Source organism: Tachyglossus aculeatus, chromosome 1, assembly GCF_015852505.1.
Source record: "Tachyglossus aculeatus isolate mTacAcu1 chromosome 1, mTacAcu1.pri, whole genome shotgun sequence".
Taxonomy (NCBI): Eukaryota; Metazoa; Chordata; class Mammalia; order Monotremata; family Tachyglossidae; genus Tachyglossus; species Tachyglossus aculeatus.
The window spans coordinates 6,582,904-6,601,403 of record NC_052066.1 but is presented as its reverse complement, the minus strand read 5'-3'; the positions used below and the strand labels follow the sequence as shown (position 1 = coordinate 6,601,403).

Below are 18,500 nucleotides of genomic sequence, written 5' to 3'. Positions count from 1 at the left end.
CTGTGAGTGACGGCCGGGCCGGTGGGGGGCGCCCTGGCTTCCCTGACCCTTGACCCCCTCTGTCTGTCCCCCTCCATCCCCCCAACCTAGACACCCCCCTGCCCCCCATCTAACCCCCTCCATCCTACCCTGACCCCTGACACCCTGTTTTATTTTATTTTATTGTTTTTCATTTTATTTTGTTAACATGTTTTGTTTTGTTGCCTGTCTCCCCTTCCTAGACTGTGATCCCGCTGTTGGGTAGGGACTGTCTCTATATGTTGCCAACTTGGATTTCCCAAGCGCTTAGTCCAGTGTCTGCACACAGTCAGCGCTCCATAAATACGATTGAATGAATGAATGAATGTTGCCAACTTGTACTTCCCAAGCGCTTAGTCTAGTGCTCTGCGCACAGTAAGCGCTCCATAAATACAATTGAATGAATAAATGAATGACCCCCGACCCTCCTCTGTCTGACCCGCCCCCATTCATTCATTCATTCAATCGTATTTTTTGAGCGCTTACTGTGTGCAGAGCACTGGACTAAGCGACCCCCATCCCCCCAGCCTAGACAGCCCCCTGCCCCCCCTCTGTTCTGACCCCTCCCCTCCATCCCCCGGCCTGGCCTGCCCCCTGCCCCCGTCTGCCCCCTCCCCTCCGCTCAGCCAGACTGACCCCTGCCCCCCCTCTGTCTGACCTCCTCCCCCCATTCCCCCGGCCTGGCCTGCCCCCCTGCCCCCCCTCTGTCTGACTCTCCCCCCATCTGACCCCCCCATCCCCTCTGATCCCCTCTTTCTGACCCCTTCCATCCCCCAGCCTAGACTGACCCCTGACCCTCCCCCATCTGACCCCCTCCATCCCCCCAGCCTAGACAGCCCCCTGCCCCCCTCTGTCCAACCCCCTCCATCCTCCAGCCTAGACAGACCCCTGGCCTCCTCTGTCTGACCCCCTCCCCTCCATCCCCCAGCCTAGACAGCCCCCTGGCCCCCTCTGTCTGACCCCCTCCCCTCCATCTCCCCGGCCTAGACAGCCCCCTGACACCCCCCATCTGATTCCCTCCATCCCCCCAGCCTAGACAGCCCCCTGGCCCCCCTCTGTCTGACCCCCTCCATCCCCCAGCCTAGACAGCCCCCTGCCCCCTGCCCCCCCTCTGTCTGACCCCCTCCCCTCCATCCCCCAGCCTAGGCAGCCCCCTGACCCTCCCCCCATGTGACCCCCTTCATCTCCCCAGCCTAGACAGCCCCCTGACCCCCCCATCTGATTCCCTCCATCCCCCCAGCCTAGACAGCCCCCTGCCCTCTGCCCCCCTCTGTCTGCCCCCCTCTCCTCCATCCCCCGGCCTAGACAGCCCCCTGCCCCCTGAGCCTCCCCCCGTCTGATTCCCTCCATCCCCCCAGCCTAGACAGCCCCCTGCCCCCTGACCCCCTCTGTGCAACCCCCTCCCCTCCATCCCCCCGGCCTAGACAGCCCCCTGACCCCCTCTGTCCGACCCCCTCCCCTCCATCCCCCCTGCCTAGACAGACCCCTGACCCCCTCTGTCCGACCCCCTCCCCTCCATCCCCCCTGCCTAGACAGACCCCTGACCCCCCTCTGTCTGACCTCCTCTATCCCCCAGCCTAGGCAGCCCCCTGACCCCTGACCCTCCCCCCATGTGACCCCCTTCACCTCCCCAGCCTAGACAGCCCCCTGACCCCTGATCCCCCACCTGACTCCCTCCATCCCCCCAGCCTAGACAGCCCCCTGACCCCCTCTATCCGACCCCCTCCCCTCCATCCCCCAGCCTAGACAGCCCCCTGACCCCCCATCTGATTCCCTCCATCCCCCCAGCCTAGACAGCCCCCTGACCCCCTCTGTCTGACCCCCTCCCCTCCATCCCCCGGCCTAGACAGACCCTTGATCCCCCATCTGATTCCCTCCATCCCCCCAGTCTAGACAGCCCCCTGACCCCTGATCCCCCATCTGACTCCCTCCATCCCCCCAGCCTAGACAGCCCCCTGACCCCCTTTGTCCGACCCCCTCCCCTCCATCCCCCGGCCTAGACAGCCCCCTGACCCTCCCCCTGTTCATTCAATCGTATTTATTTATTGAGCGCTTACTGTGTGCACAGCACTGTACTAACCGCTTGAATAATAATGATGGTATTTGTTAAGCACTTACTGTGTGCAAAGCACTGTTCTAAGCGCTGGGGAGCTTACCAGGTAATCAGGTTGTCCCACGGGGGGGCTCACAGTCTTCATCCCCATTTTCCAAATGAGGTAGCTGAGGCACAGAAAAGTTAAATGACTTGCCCAGAGTCACACAGCTGACAGTTGGCGGAGCCGGGATTTGAACCCATGACCTCTTACTCCAAAGCCCGGGCTCTTTCCATCATCATCATCATCATCAATCACATTTATTGAGCACTGAGCCACACTGCTTTTTTCTCCATCCCCCCAGCCTAGACAGCCCCCTGACCCCCCCATCTGATTCCCTCCATCCCCCCAGCCCAGACAACCCCCTGCCCCCGATCCCCTCTGTCCGACCCCCTCCCCTCCATCCCCCGGCCTAGACAGCCCCCTGACCCTCCCCCTGTTCATTCAATCGTATTTATTTATTGAGCGCTTACTGTGTGCAGAGCACTGTACTAATCGCTTGAATAATAATGATGGTATTTGTTCATTCATTCATTCAATCGTATTTATTGAGGGCTTACTGTGTGCAGAGCACTGGACTAAGCGCTTGGAAAGTCCAAGTCGGCAACATATAGAGACGGCCCTACCCAACAATGGGTTCACAGTCTAGAGCAGCGTGGCTCAGTGGAAAGAGCCCGGGCTTTGGAGTCAGAGGTCTTAGGTTCAAATCTCGGCTCCGCCAATTGTCATTCATTCATTCAATCCTATTTATTGAGCGCTTACTGTGGGCAGAGCACCGTACTAAGCGCTTGGGAAGTACAAGTTGACAACATATAGAGACGGTCCCTACCCAACAGTCAGTTGGGTGACTTTGGGCAAGTCACTTCCCTTCTCTGTGCCTCAGTTCCCTCATCTGTAAAATGGGGATTAAGACTGTGAGCCCCACGTGGGACAATCTGATCATCTTGTAACCTCCCCAGCACTTTGAAGAGTACTTTGCACATAGTAAGCGTTTAATAAATGCCATTATTATTATTACTATTAGAAAGGGGTGACAGACAACAAAACAAAACATTCATTCATTCATTCAATCGTATTTATTGAGCGCTTACTGTGTTCAGAGCACTGTACTAAGCGCTTGGGAAGTACAAATTGGCAACATCTAGAGACGGTCCCTACCCAACAGTGGGCTCACAGTCTAGAAGGGGGAGACAGACAACAAAACCAAACATATTAACAGAATAAAATAAATAGAATAAATCTGTACAAGTAAAATAAATCAATAAATAGAGTAATAAATCTGTAGAAACATATATACATATATACAGGGGCTGTGGGGAGGGGAAGGAGGTAAGGCGGGGGGGATGGAGAGGGGGGACGAGGGGGAGGGGAAGGAGGGGGTAGGTGTCAAGTCGTCAGAACAAATTCATTCAATCGTATTTATTGAGCACTTACCGTGTGCAGAGCACTGTACTAAGCGCTTGGGAAGTACAAGTTGGCAACATATAGAGACGGTCCCTACCCAACAAAGGGTTCACAGGCTAGAGCAGCGTGACTCAGTGGAAAGAACCCAGGCTTGGGAGCCAGAGGTCATGGGTTCTAATCCCGGCTCCACCACTTATCGGCTGTGTGACGTTGGGCAAGTCACTTCACTTCTCTGGGCCTCAGTGACCTCATCTGTAAAATGGGGATTAAAACTGTGAGCTCACTGTGGGCAAACCTGATCACCTTGTAACCAGTGCTTAGAACAGTGCTTGGCACATAGTAAGCACTTAACAAATACCATTATTATCATTATTATTATTATTATTATTATTGTTGCCAACCTGTACTTCCCAAGCGCTTAGTACGGTGCTCTGCACACAGTGAGCGCTCAATAAATACGATTGATTAATTGATTGTACATATCTATTCTATTTATTTTATTTTGTTAATATGTTTGGTTTGGTGGTCTGTCTCCCCCTTCTAGACTGTGAGCCCGCTGTTGGGTAGGGACCGTCTCTAGATGTTGCCAACCTGTACTTCCCAAGCGCTTAGTACGGTGCTCTGCACACAGTAAGCGCTCAATAAATACGAGTGGTGATGATGATGATGAATAAATATGATTGATTGATTGATTGTACATATCTATTCTATTTTATTTTGTTAATATGTTTGGTTTTGTCGTCTGTCTCCCCCTTCTAGACTGTGAGCCCACTGTTGGGTAGGGACCGTCTCTATATGTTGCCAACTTGGACTTCCCAAGTGCTTAGTACGGTGCTCTGCACACAGTAAGCGCTCAATAAATACGATTGATTGATTGTACATTTCTATTCTATTTATTTTATTTTGTTAATATGTTTTGTTTCGTTGTCCGTCTCCCCCTTCTAGACTGTGAGCCCACTGTTGGGTAGGGACCGTCTCTAGATGTTGCCAACTTGTACTTCCCAAGTGCTTAGTACGGTGCTCTGCACACAGTAAGCGCTCAGTAAATACGATTGATTGATTGATTGATTATTATTATTAATTATCCAGTCTCTCCTCAGGCTTCCCGGGCCTCCCCGAAGCAGTCGCCCTGAGCGTCCTCCCGGTCTCCCCCCGGGTCTGTCGTCGCCGTGGGGTCTGCCAGGAGGTGCCCGCTGCCGCCGTGGGCCGTGGGCCATGCCCCGGGCGGGCCCCCCCGGCGGGCCGGTCGGCGGTCCATCACAGCGTCGCCGCGTGGCCCTCGGGGTCTCCGTCCTCCTCCTCGTCGACGTCATCTGGGTGGCCTCGTCCGAACTCACCTCGGTACGTCTCCTTCGTTCCCTCGCATTTCATTTAGTCAGTCCAGAAGCGGCGTGGCTCGGTGGAAAGAGCCCGGGCTTTGGAGTCAGAGGTCAGGGGTGCGAATCCCGGCTCCGCCACGTGTCTGCTGTGTGACCTTGGGCAAGTCGCTTCTCTGAGCCTCAGTTGCCTCATCTGTAAAATGGGGATTAAGACTGGGAGCCTCATGTGGGACAACTTGATCACCTTGTGTCCCCCCCCCCCAGCGCTTAGAACATCATCATCATCATCAATCGTATTTATTGAGCGCTTACTGGGTGCACAGCGCTGGACTAAGCGCTTGGGAAGTACAAGTTGGCAACGTATAGAGACGGTCCCTACCCAACAGTGGGCTCACAGTCTAAAAGATAATAATGGCATTTGTTGGGTAGGGACTGTCTCTATATGTTGCCAATTTGTACTTCCCAAGCGCTTAGTCCAGCGCTCTGCACACAGTAAGCGCTCAATAAATACGATTGATGATTTGTTAAGCGCCTACTATGTGCAAGTACTATGTACTTGTCCTCTCCCTAACTTTCCCATCTCTGTTGACGGCACTACCATCCTTCCCGTCTCACAAGCCCGCAACCTCGGTGTCATCCTCGACTCCGCTCTCTCATTCCCCCCTCACATCCAAGCCGTCACCAAAACCTGCCGGTCTCAGCTCCGCAACATTGCCAAGATCCGCCCTTTCCTCTCCATCCCAACTGCTACCCTGCTCATTCAAGCTCTCATCCTATCCCGTCTGGACTACTGCATCAGCCTTCTCTCTGATCTCCCATCCTCGTGTCTCTCTCCACTTCAATCCATACTTCATGCTGCTGCCCGGATTATCTTTGTCCAGAAACGCTCTGGACATGTTACTCCCCTCCTCAAAAACCTCCAATGGCTACCGATCAATCTGCGCATCAGGCAGAAACTCCTCACCCTGGGCTTCAAGGCTGTCCATCATCACCTCGCCCCCTCCTACCTCACCTCCCTTCTCTCCTTCTACTGCCCAGCCCGCACCCTCCGCTCCTCCACCACTAATCTCCTCACTGTACCTCGCTCTCGCCTGTCCCGCCATCGACCCCCGGCCCCCGTCCTCCCCCGGGCCTGGAATGCCCCCAGTCCCTCTGCCCATCCGCCAAGCTAGCTCTCTTCCTCCCTTCAAGGCCCTGCTGAGAGCTCACCTCCTCCAGGAGGCCTTCCCAGACTGAGCCCCTTCTTTCCTCTCCCCTCGTCCCCCTCTCCATCCCCCCGTCTTACCTCCTTCCCTTCCCCACAGCACCTGTATATATGTATATATGGTTGTACATATTTATTACTCTATTTATTTATTTATTTATTTATTTTACTTGTACATTTCTATCCTACTTATTTTATTTTGTTGGTATGTTTGGTTCTGTTCTCTGTCTCCCCCTTTTAGACTGTGAGCCCACTGTTGGGTAGGGACTGTCTCTATGTGATGCCAATTTGTACTTCCCAAGCGCTTAGTACAGTGCTCTGCACATAGTAAGCGCTCAATAAATACGATTGATTGATTGATTGATTGCAAAGCACTGTTCAAAGCTCTGGGGGGGATACAAGGTGAGCAGGTTGTCCCCCGTGGGGCTCACAGTCTTCATCCCCATTTTACAGATGAGGTCACTGAGGCTCTGAGAAGTGAAGTGACTTGCCAAGGTCACACAGCAGAGCCGGGACAGTGCTCTGCACATAATAAGTGCTTAACAAGTGCTATTATTCTTATTCTTATTATTATTATTATTATGTCAGCTGGGTGACCTTGGGCGAGTCACTTCACTTCTCTGGGCCTCAGTTCCCTTATCTGTAAAATGGGGGTGAAGACTGTGAGCCTCTCATGGGACAACTTGATCACCTTGTAACCTCCCCAGCGCTTAGAACAGTGCTTTGCAGTCACTCATTCATTCATTCATTCATTCATTGATTCATTCATTCAATCATTCATTCAATCATTCATTCATTCACTCGTATTTATTGAGCGCTTACCGTGTGCAGAGCACTGTACTAAGCGCTTGGGAAGTCCAAGTCGGCAACATATAGGGACGGTCCCTACGCAACAATGGGCTCACAGTCTAGAAGGGGGAGACAGACAACAAAACAAAACCTGTAGACAGGGGTCAAAATCGTCAGAACAAATAGAATTAAAGCTAGGTGCACATCATTAACAAAATCAAAAGAATAGTCAATATGTACTAAACGTTTTCCAATGGCTGTTAACACTGTCCAGATATTTCCTAACAATAGTGTTGTGATGACCCAGCCAAGAGGAAAAAGTCTCAGTTGCATTTTCAACACAGTCTTATAGATGTCTCTTAAATATCTGATGCAGAAAGAAATATTTGATACCACCGGCATCTGAAGTCGTTCCCTCGTATTTCATTTAGTCAGTCAAGAAGCAGCGTGGCTCAGTGGAAAGAGCCCGGGCTTGGGGGGTCAGGGGTCACGGGTTCGAATCCCTGCTCTGCCACTTGTCAGCTGGGTGACTTTGGGCGAGTCACTTCACTTCTCTGGGCCTCAGTTCCCTTATCTGTCAATCAATCAATCAATCAATCGTATTTATTGAGCGCTTACTGTGTGCAGAGCACTGTACTAAGCGCTTGGGAAGTCCAAGTTGGCAACATCTAGAGACGGTCCCTACCCAACAGCGGGCTCACAGTCTAGAAGGGGGAGGCAGAGAACAGAACCAAACATATTAACAAAATAAAATAAATAGAATAGATATGTACAAGTAAAATAAATAAATAGAGTAATAAATATGTACAAACATATATCCATATATACAGGTGCTGTGGGGAAGGGAAGGAGGTAAGATGGGGGGATGGAGAGGGGGACGAAGGGGAGAGGAAGGAGGGGGCTGTAAAATGGGGATGAAGACTGTGAGCCCCCCGTGGGACAACCTGATCACCTTGTAACCTCCCCAGCGCTTAGAACAGTGCTTTGCAGTCATTCATTCATTCAATCGTATTTATAATAATAATAATAATGATGACATTTATTAAGCGCTTACTATGTGCAAAGCACTGTTCTAAGCGCTGGGGAGGTTATTGAGCACTTACTGTGTGCAGAGCAATCAATCAATCAATCATATTTATTGAGCGCTTACTGTGTGCAGAGCACTGTACTAAGCGCTTGGGAAGTACAAGTCGGCAACGGATGGAGACGGTCCCTACCCAACAGCGGGCTCACCGTCTAGAAGGGGGAGACGGACGACAAAACAAAACACGTAGACAGGTGTCAGAGTCGTCTGAACAAATAGACTTATCATCATCAATCATATTTATTGAGTGCTTACTGTGTGCAGAGCACTGTACTAAGCGCTTGGGAAGTACAAGTTGGCAACATATAGAGACAGTCCCTACCCAACAGTGGGCTCACAGTCTAAAAAATTAAATTAAATTTTTAATAGAATTAAAAATTGAATTAAATTAAAAAAATAGAATTAAAGCTATATGCACGTCATATAAGCGCAATTAGTAAGCGCTTAACAAATCCCATCGTTCTTCTTATGATGATGATTAGAGAAGCAGCGTGGCTCAGTGGAAAGAGCCCGGGCTTTGGAGTCAGGGGTCATGGGTTCAAATCCCGGCTCTGCCAACTGTCAGCTGTGGGACTCTGGGCAAGTCACTTCACTTCTCCGGGCCTCAGTGACCTCAGCTGTAAAATGGGGATCATCATCATCAGTCGTATTTTTTGAGCGCTTACTATGTGCAGAGCACTGTACTAAGCGCTTGGGAAGTACAAGCTGGCAACCTATAGAGACAGTCCCTACCCAACAGTGGGCTCACAGTCTAGAAGGGGGGAGACAGAGAACAAAACCAAACATATTAACAAAATAAAATAAATAGAATAGATATGGACAAGTAAAATAAATAAATAAATAAATAGAGTAATAAATATGTACAAACATATATACAGGTGCCGTGGGGAAGGGAAGGAGGTAAGATGGGGGGATGGAGAGGGGGATGAGGGGATCAATCAATCAATCAATCAATCGTATTTATTGAGCGCTTACTATGTGCAGAGCACTGTACTAAGCGCTTGGGAAGTACAAATTGGCAACACATAGAGACAGTCCCTACCCAACAGTGGGCTCACAGTCTAAAAGAAGGGGCTGAAGGGGATGAAGACTATGAGCCCCCCGTGGGACAACCTGATCTCCTTGTAACCTCCCCAGTGCTTAGAACAGTGCTTTGCACATAGTAAGCGCTTAATGAATGCCATTATGATGATGATGATGATTTGCCCCCCGCCAGTACGTGTTCAGTCAGTACAACAAGCCGTTCTTCAGCACGTTCGCCAAGACGTCCATGTTCGTCATCTACCTCCTGGGCTTCGTGGTGTGGAGGCCGTGGCGGAGGCAGTGTGCGCGCCGATTCCACGCCGGGCCCCTGGCTTGGGTGAGTGGCGGGACCCAGGCCGGGTGGGGTGGGCGGGGGGCAGACCCCGGTGGACCCGGAGGCGGGGGCCGTGGGTTCCAATTCTGGCGCCACTGGGGGCATATTTTACTATTCTCTTTATAAAAAATAATAATAATAATGATGGCATTTACTAAGCTCTTACTATGTGCAAAGCACTGTTCTAAGCGCTGGTGAGCTTACAAGGTGCTCAGGTTGTCCCCCGTGGGGCTCACAGTCAATCCCCATTTTACCGATGAGGTCACTGAGGCACAGAGAAGTGAAGTGACTTGCCCAAGGTCACACAGCTGACAATTAGTGGAGCCGGTATTCGAACCCATGACCTCTGACTCCAAAGCCCGGGCTCATTCCACTGAGCCACGCCACTTCTCTGTTTATTTTGTTCATTCATTCGTTCATTCAATCGTATTCCCCCCATCTTACCTCCTTCCCTTCCCCACAGCACCTGTATATATGTATATATGTTTGTACGTATTTATTACTCTATTTATTTATTTATTTTACTTGTACATAGCTATTCTATTTATTTTATTTTGTTAGTATGTTTGGTTTTGTTCTCTGTCTCCCCCTTTTAGACTGTGAGCCCACTGTTGGGTAGGGACTGTCTCTATATGTTGCCAATTTGTACTTCCCAAGCGCTTAGTCCAGTGCTCTGCACATAGTAAGCGCTCAATAAATACGATTGATGGTGATGATGATGATGATTGAGCGCTTACTGTGTGCAGAGCACTGGACTAAGCGCTTGGGAAGTACAAGTCGGCAACATATAGAGACGGTCCCTACCCAACAGCGGGCTCACAGTCTAGAAGGGGGAGACAAGCAACGAAAGAAAACATGTGGACAGGTGTCAAGTCATCAGAAGAAATCGAAATAAAGCTAGATGCACAGCATTAACAAAATAAATAGAATAGGAAATATGTCCAAGTAAATCAATCAATCAATCGTATTTATTGAGCGCTTACTGTGTGCAGAGCACTGGATTAAGCGCTTGGGAAGTACAAGTTGGCAAAATATAGAGACGGTCCCTACCCAACAGTGGGCTCACAGTCTAGAAGGGGGAGACGGAGAACCAAACCAAACGTACTAACAAAATAAAATAAATAGAATAGATATGTACAAGTAAAATAAATAAATAAATAAATAGAATAATAAATATGTGCAAACATATATACATATATACAGGTGCTGTGGGGAAGGGAAGGAGGTAAGATGGGGGAATAAATAGAGTAATAGATCTGTACAAACATATATAGGAGGACTTCCCAGACCGAGCCTCCTCCTTCCTCTCCCTCTCCATCCCCCCCACCTTACCTCCTTCCCTTCCCCACAGCACCTGTATAGATGTATATATGTTTGTATGTATTTATTACTCTATTTATTTATTTATTTTATTTGTACATATTCTATTTATTTTATTTTGTTAATATGTTTTGTTCTCTGTCTCCCCCTTCTAGACTGTGAGCCCACTGCTGGGTAGGGACTGTTTCTATATGTTGCCAACTTGGACTTCCCAAGCGCTTAGTACAGTGCTCTGCACACAGTAAGCGCTCAATAAATACGATTGATTGATTGATGGATTAGTCCAGTGCTCTGCACACAGTAAACGTTCAATAAATACGATTGATTGATTGATACATGCAGGTGCTGTGGGGAGGGGAAGGAGGTAGGGCCGGGGGGATGGGGAGGAGGAGAGGAAAAGGGGGGCTCTGTGGGAAGGCCTCCTGGAGGAGGTGAGCTCTCATCAGGGCCTTGAAGGGAGGAAGAGAGCGAGCTTGGCGGAGGGGCAGAGGGACTGGGGGCATTCCAGGCCCGGGGGAGGACGTGGGCCGGGGGTCGACGGCGGGACGGGCGAGAGCGAGGCCTAACCGTGAGGAGATTAGCGGCGGAGGAGCGGAGGGTGCCGGCTGGGCTGGACAAGGACAGAAGGGAGGTGAGGTAGGAGGGGGCCAGGGGATGGATGGATGGATGGATGGACAGCCTGGAAGCCGAGATTGAGGAGTTTTTGCTTGATGCGTAGGTTGACTGGCAGCCATTGGAGATTTCTGAGGAGGGGAGTAATGTGCCCAGAGCATTTCTGCACAAAGAAACTCCCTCCCTATTGGAGGACTGTGCCACCCATGGCTCCATCTTGACAGCAAGGCAGGTCTGGGCCTTGTTCTGTGTCCATATTAGAAAGATGAGCTTCTCTGCCCATCCGCCAAGCTCGCTCTCTTCCTCCCTTCAAGGCCCTACTGAGAGCTCACCTCCTCCAGGAGGCCATCCCACACTCAGCCCCTTCCTTCCTCTCCCCCTCGCCCCCCTCTCCATCCCCCATCTTACCTCCTTCCCCTCCCCACAGCACCTGTATATATGTATATATGTTTGTACGTATTTATTACTCTATGTATTTATTTGACTTGTACCTATCTATTCTATTTATTTTATTTTGTTAGTATGTTTGGTTTTGTTGTCTGTCTCCCCCTTCTAGACTGTGAGCCCACTGTTGGGTAGGGACCGTCTCTATAGGTTGCCAGCTTGAACTTCCCAAGCGCTTAGTCCAGTGCTCTGCACCCAGTAAGCGCTCAATAAATACGATTGATTGATTGATTGGAGAGATTCATTGAGCAATTTTTTTTTAAAGAGTAGTAGTTAGATTCTCCCCTCGGCCATCCCGCCCTGAGCTGAGGGATGCCAGGGGGTTGGGGCTGTAGGGCTTCGAGCAGACTGGACATGAAATTGTGGGAGAGGGGGGTCCTCAGGACTCACTCAGGCCTCCTCTGGGGATGGACAGGAGAACCTTGGTCTCATAGGAGCGAAGTGACACTGGAGCTTTTCCTCTGGTCCCAGCCCATGGACATTTAGCGCTCCGGACCCTGGTCTTGAGGTACCTGAATTAGCGATCCTGAGGGTCCGATCGGGACACCAATCCCCAAGTTTCCCCAAGATTCGTGAAGACAGACCCCCGGCAGAAGAGTTTCAACGAGTCTGGCCCCCCACAGCATGCCATCCTGGTTCAAGTCTTTGGCCTCGGCCCTGTTAATGATGTGCATCTAGCTTTATTTCTGTTTATTTTGATGACTTAATAATAAGTAATAATAATGGTGGTATTTGCTAAGCGCTTACTGTGTGCATCATCGTCATCATCATCAATCGTATTTATTGAGCGCTTACTATGTGCAGAGCACTGTACTAAGCGCTTGGGAAGTACAAATTGGCAACATCGAGAGACAGTCCCTACAGAGCACTTGACACCCGTCTACGTGTTTTGTTTCATTGTCCGTCTCCCCCTTCTAGACTGTGAGCCCGTTGTTGGGTAGGGGCCGTCTCCACATGTTGCCGACTTGTACTTCCCAAGCGCTTAGTCCAGTGCTCTGCACACAGTAAGGGCTCAATAAATACGATTGAATGAATTATTACTCTATTTACTCTATTTATATTTATTTCTATTTCTATTTATTTATTTTACTCTATTTATTTTACTTGTACCTATCTATTCTATTTATTTTATTTTGTTAGTATGTTTGGTTTTGTTCTCTGTCTCCCCCCTTTTAGACTATGAGCCCACTGTTGGGTAGGGACTGTCTCTATGTGTTGCCAACTTGTCCTTCCCCTATTTCTATTTATTTATATTACACTATTTATTTATATTACACTATTTATTTATTTATTTTACTTGTACATATCTATTCTATTTCTTTTATTTTGTTAGTATGTTTGGTTTTGTTCTCTGTCTCCCCCCTTTTAGACTGTGAGCCCACTGTTGGGTAGGGACTGTCTCTATATGTTGCCAACTTGTACTTCCCAAGCGCTTAGTCCAGTGCTCTGCACACAGTAAGCGCTCAATAAATACGATTGATTGATTGAATGAATGAATGAAAATGAGTGGGGGACCCCGGATGAGTCCCTTCACTTCTCCGGGCCTCAGTTCCCTCATCTGGAAAATGGAGATTCATTCCTTAACAATAATAATAATGATGGCATTTGTTAAGTGCTTACTATATGCCAAGCACTGTTCTAAGTGCCGGGGAGATTACAAGGTGATCAGGTTGTCCCTCAGGGGGCTCACAGTCTTCATCCCCATTTTGCAGATGAAGTAATTGAGGCCCAGAGCAGTTAAGTGAGTTGCCCAAAGTCACCCAGCTGACAATTGGCGGAGCCTGGATTTGAACCCATGACCTCTGACTCCAAAGCCCGAGCTCTTTCCATTGAGCCATGCTGCTTCTCCTTGTTCTCCCTTCTCCTTGGACTGGGTCCGACTTGCTGGCCTCATCTCATAATGATGGTATTTGTTGAGCGCTTACTATGTGCCAAGCACTGTTCTAGATTCCAGGTCATCAGGTTGTCCCACGTGGGGCTCCCAGTCTTCATCCCCATTTACAGATGAGGTCACTGAGGCCCAGAGAAGTGAAGTGAGAAGTGAAGTGTCAGCTGTGTGACTTTGGGCAAGTCATTTCCCTTCTTTGGGCCTCAGTTACCTCATCTGGAAAATGGGGATGAAGACTGGGGGCCCCCCGTGGGACAGCGTGATCACCTTGTAACCTCTCCAGCGCTTAGAACAGTGCTTTGCACATAGTAAGCGCTTAATAAATGCCATCATTATTATTATTAAGTGACTTGCCCAGAGTCACACAGCTGACAAGCGGCGGAGCTGGCATTCATTCATTCATTCAATCGTATTTATTGAGCGCTTACTGTGTGCAGAGCACTGTACTAAGCGCTTGGGAAGTACAAGTTGGCAACATACAGAGACGGTCCCTACCCGACAGCGGGCTCACAGTCTAGAAGGGGGAGACAGAGAACAAAACAAAACATATTAACAAAATAAAATAAATAGAATAAATATGTACAAGTAAAATAAATAAATAGAGTAATACATCTGTACAAACATATATACACATATACAGGTGCTGTGGGGAGGGGAAGGAGGTGAGGCGGGGGGATTCGAACCCATGACCTCCGACTCCCAAGCCCGGGCTCTTTCCGCTGAGCCACACTGCTTCTCATGGCCCAGTGGATGGAGCCCGGGCCTGGAGTCAGGAGGACCTGGGTTCTAATCCCGGCTCTACCACTTGTCCGCTCTGTGACCTTGGGTGAGTCACTTTGCTTCTCTGGGCCTCAGTTTCCTCATCTTTCAAATGGGGATGAAGACTGTGAGCCCCCTCTAGGAAGGGGACCGTGTCCAACCCCGTTATCTTGTATCCCTCCATCCCTGCAGCGCTTAGTTGGGTGCCTGGCACATAGTAAGCGCTTGACAAATACCACAAGTACCATTATTATTATGCCAGCGCTAAACCCAGTGCTTCATTCATTCATTCAGTCGTATTTATTGAGCGCTTACTGTGTGCAGAGCACTGTACTAAGCGCTTGGGAAGTACAAATTGGCAACATATAGAGACGGTCATTCATTCATTCAATCGTATTGAGCGCTTACTATGTGCAGAGCACTGTACTAAGCGCTTGGGAAGTACAAGTTGGCAACATCTAGAGACGGTCCCTACCCAACTGCGGGCTCACAGTCTAGAAGGAGGAGACAGAACAAAGCATTCAGTCATATTTATTGAGCGCTTACTGTGTGCAGAGCACTGTACTAAGCACTTGGAAAGTACAGTTGGGCAACATAAAGAGACGATCCCTTCCTAACAACAGGCTCAGAGTCTAGAAGGGGGAGGCAGACAACAAAACAAGTAGACAAGGGTCAATACTGTCAGAATAAGCAGCGTGGCTCAGTGGAAAGAGCCCGGGCTTTGGAGTCAGAGGTCATGGGTTCGAATTCCGGCTCTGCCACATGTCTGCTGTGTGACCTTGGGCAAGTCACTTGACTTCTCTGAGCCTCAGTTCTCTCAACTGTAAAATGGGAATTAAGACTGTGAGGCCCACGTGGGACAACCTGATCACTTTGTATCCCCCCAGCGCTTAGAACAGTGCTTTGCACATAGTAAGCGCTTAACAAGTGCTATCATCATCATTATTATTTAATAAATAGAATTATAGCTATGGATGAATCATTAATAAGATAGAGTAGTAAATATGCACAAATAAAATAGAGTAATAAATATGTCAGCATAAATAGAACTATAGCTATGGATGCATCATTAATAGGATAGAGTAGTAAACATGTACAAATAAAATAGAGTAATAAATATGTACAAGTGCTGAGGGGAGGGGAAGCAGTAGGGAAGAGGGGGATGGGGAGGAGGAGAGGAAAAAGGGGGCTCAGTGTGGGAAGGCTTCCTGGAGGAGGTGAGCTCTCAGTAGGGCTTTGAAGGGAGAAAGAGAGCGAGCTTGGCGGATGGGCGGAGGGATGGGGGGCATTCCAGGCCTGGGGGAGGACGTGGATCGGGGGTCGACGGCGGGACGGGCAAGAAGGAGGCCCAGTGAGGAGGTGAGCGGCGGCAGAGGAGCGGAGGGTGCGGGATGCGATGGAGAAGGAGAGAAGGGAGGTGAGGGAGGAGGGGGCCAGGGGATGGATGGATGGATGGATGGACAGCCTGGAAGCCCAGGGGGAGGAGTTTCTGCCTGATGCGGAGGGGTACGGGCAACCCCTGGAGGGTCTTGAGGAGTGGGGAAACATGGTCAGAATGTTTTTTGTAGGAAAATAACCCGAGCAGCAGGGTGAAGTCTGGACCGGAGTGGGGAGAGACAGGAGGCAGGGAGGTCAGCGAGGAGGCTGATATAATAATCAAGATGGGCTAGGATAAGTGTTTGGATTAACGTGGTAGCAGTTTGGATGGAGAGGAAAGGGCGGACTGTAGCGATGTTGTGAAGGTCGAACCGACGGGACTGAGGGGTGACGGGAAGCAGTGCGGCTCAGTGGAAAGAGCCCGGGCTTTAGAGTGGGAGGTCACGGGTTCTAATTCCAGCTCTGCCAATTGTTAGCTGGGTGACTTCGGGCAAGTCACTTCTTTGTGCCTCAGTGACCTCATTTGTAAAATGGAGATCAAGACTGTGTGCTCCCTTGGGGACAACCTGATCACCTTGTAACCTCCCCAGTGCTTAGAACAGTGCTTTGCACATGGTAAGCTCTTAATAAATGCCATCATCATTATTATTATAGATTGAATGTGTGCGTGGAGTGTGAGAGAGAGGAGTCAAGATTATGCCAAGGTTACGGGTCTGTGAGACTGGAACGCTGGTGGAGAAACAGCGTGTTTCAGAGGGCTTGGGAGTCAGAGGTCATGGGTTCTAATCCCGGCTCCGCCACTTCTCAGCAGTGTGACTTTGGGCAAGTCACTTCACTTCTCTGGGCCTCAGTTCCCTCATCTGGAAAATGGCGATGAAGACTGAGCCACACGTGGGACAACCTGATGACCTTGTATCCCCCCAGTGCTTAGAACAGTGCTTGAAACATAGCACTTAACAAACAATAATAATAATAATGTTGGTATTTGTTAAGCGCTTACTATGTGCCAAGCACTGTTCTAAGCGCTGGTGGGTGGGGGGGGATGCAAGTTAATCAAGATTGTCCCAAGTGGGGCTCACAGTCTTAATCCTCATTTCACAGATGAGGGAACTGAGGCCCAGAGAAGTGAAGTGACTTGCCCAAAGTCACACAGCTGACAATCAATCAATCAATCGTATTTATTGAGCACTTACTGTGTGCAGAGCACTGTACTAAGCGCTTGGGAGGTACAAGTTGGCAACATATAGAGACAGTCCCTACCCAACAGTGGGCTCACAGTCTAAAAGGGGGAGACAGAGAACAAAACCAAGCATACTAACAAAATAAAATAAATAGAATAGATATGTACAAGTAAAATAAATAAATAAATAAATAGAGTAATAAATATGTACAAACATATATACATCTATACAGGTGCTATGGGGAAGGGAAGGAGGTAAGTTGGGGGGGATGGAGAGGGGGACGAGGGGGAGAGGAAGGAAGGGCCTCAGTCTGGGAAGGCCTCCTGGAAGTGGCAGAGCCGGGATTAGAACCCACAACCTCTGACTCCAAAGCCCGGGCCATTATTATTATTACAGGGATGGGAAAGTCAGGGGGAGGATGCGATTTGGATGGGAAGATGAGGAGATGTGTTTTGGACAGGTTAAGTTTGAGGTGATGGGAGACGTCTTGAAGGCGGGAGGAAACACGAGACTTCAGAGAGGGAGAGAGATCGGAGCTGGAGAGGGAGATTTGGGAATCATCCGCGGAGAGGTGGGAGCTGAAGCCGTGGGAGCGAATGAGTTCTCCGAGGGAGACGGAGACTGGAAGGGGACCCAGAGGGACCCCCACAGTGAGGGGGTGGGAGGCGGAGGAGGAGCCCGCCAAGGAGACGGAGAATGAGCGGCCGGAGAGATAAGAGGAGAACCAGGAGAGGACGGAGTCGATGAAGCCGAGGTTGGCTAACCCCCCCATCTTACCTCCTTCCCTTTCCCACAGCACCTGTTTATATGTATATATGTTTGTACATATTTGTTACTCTATTTATTTATTTATTTTACTTGTACATGTCTATTCTATTTATTTATTTATTTATTTTACTTGTACATTTCTATCCTATTTTATTTTGTTGGTATGTTTGGTTCTGTTCTCTGTCTCCCCCCTTTTAGACTGTGAGCCCACTGTTGGGTAGGGACTTTCTCTATGTGTTGCCAATTTGTACTTCCCAAGCGCTTAGTACAGTGCTCTGCACATAGTAAGCGCTCAATAAATATGATTGATTGATTGATTGATTCTGTTTATTTTATTTTGTTAGTATGTTTGGTTTTGTTCTCTTTCTCCCCCTTTTAGACTGTGAGCCCACTGTTGGGTGGGGACTGTCTCTATATGTTGCCAACCTGTACTTCCCAAGCGCTTAGAACAGTGCTCTGCACACAGTAAGCGCTCAATAAATACGATTGATGATGATGATGTTTCCAGGAGCGGAGGGCGGCCCACAGGGTCGAAGGCCGCCGAGAGGCGGAGGAGGTTGAGGATGGAGTAGAGGCCAGCGGATTTGGCGAGAAGGAGATCGTCGGTGACTTCGGAGAGGACGGTTTCTGTGGCGCGAAGGGGACGGAAACCAGATTGGAGGGGGTCCGGGAGAGAGTCGGAGGAGAGGAAAGCGGAGCCAGCGGGGGTAGACGACGCGCTCGAGGAGTTTGGAGAGGAATCAATCAATCAATCAATCAATCAATCGTATTTATTGAGTGCTTACTGTGTGCAGAGCACTGGACTAAGCGCTTGGGAAGTACAAGTTGGCAACATATAGAGACGGTCCCTACCCAACAGTGGGCTCACAGTCTAGAAGGGGGT

The 18,500-nt window shown here is 49.5% G+C and overlaps 1 protein-coding gene across 2 annotated transcripts in view; it reads left to right on the top strand.

Annotated features, from left to right (window-relative positions):
- The first annotated feature begins 4,648 nt into the window (after nt 1–4,648).
- SLC35F5 (solute carrier family 35 member F5) overlaps nt 4,649–18,500 on the top strand; it is an 88,782-nt gene continuing 74,930 nt past the window's right edge. For both annotated transcript variants that reach the window (XM_038744463.1, XM_038744462.1), the window contains exons 1-2: nt 4,649–4,856; nt 9,128–9,271. In XM_038744463.1, the coding sequence (XP_038600391.1) occupies nt 4,731–4,856; nt 9,128–9,271 (270 nt within the window). In that variant the 5' untranslated portion in view covers nt 4,649–4,730. The remainder of the gene's footprint in view (nt 4,857–9,127; nt 9,272–18,500) is intronic.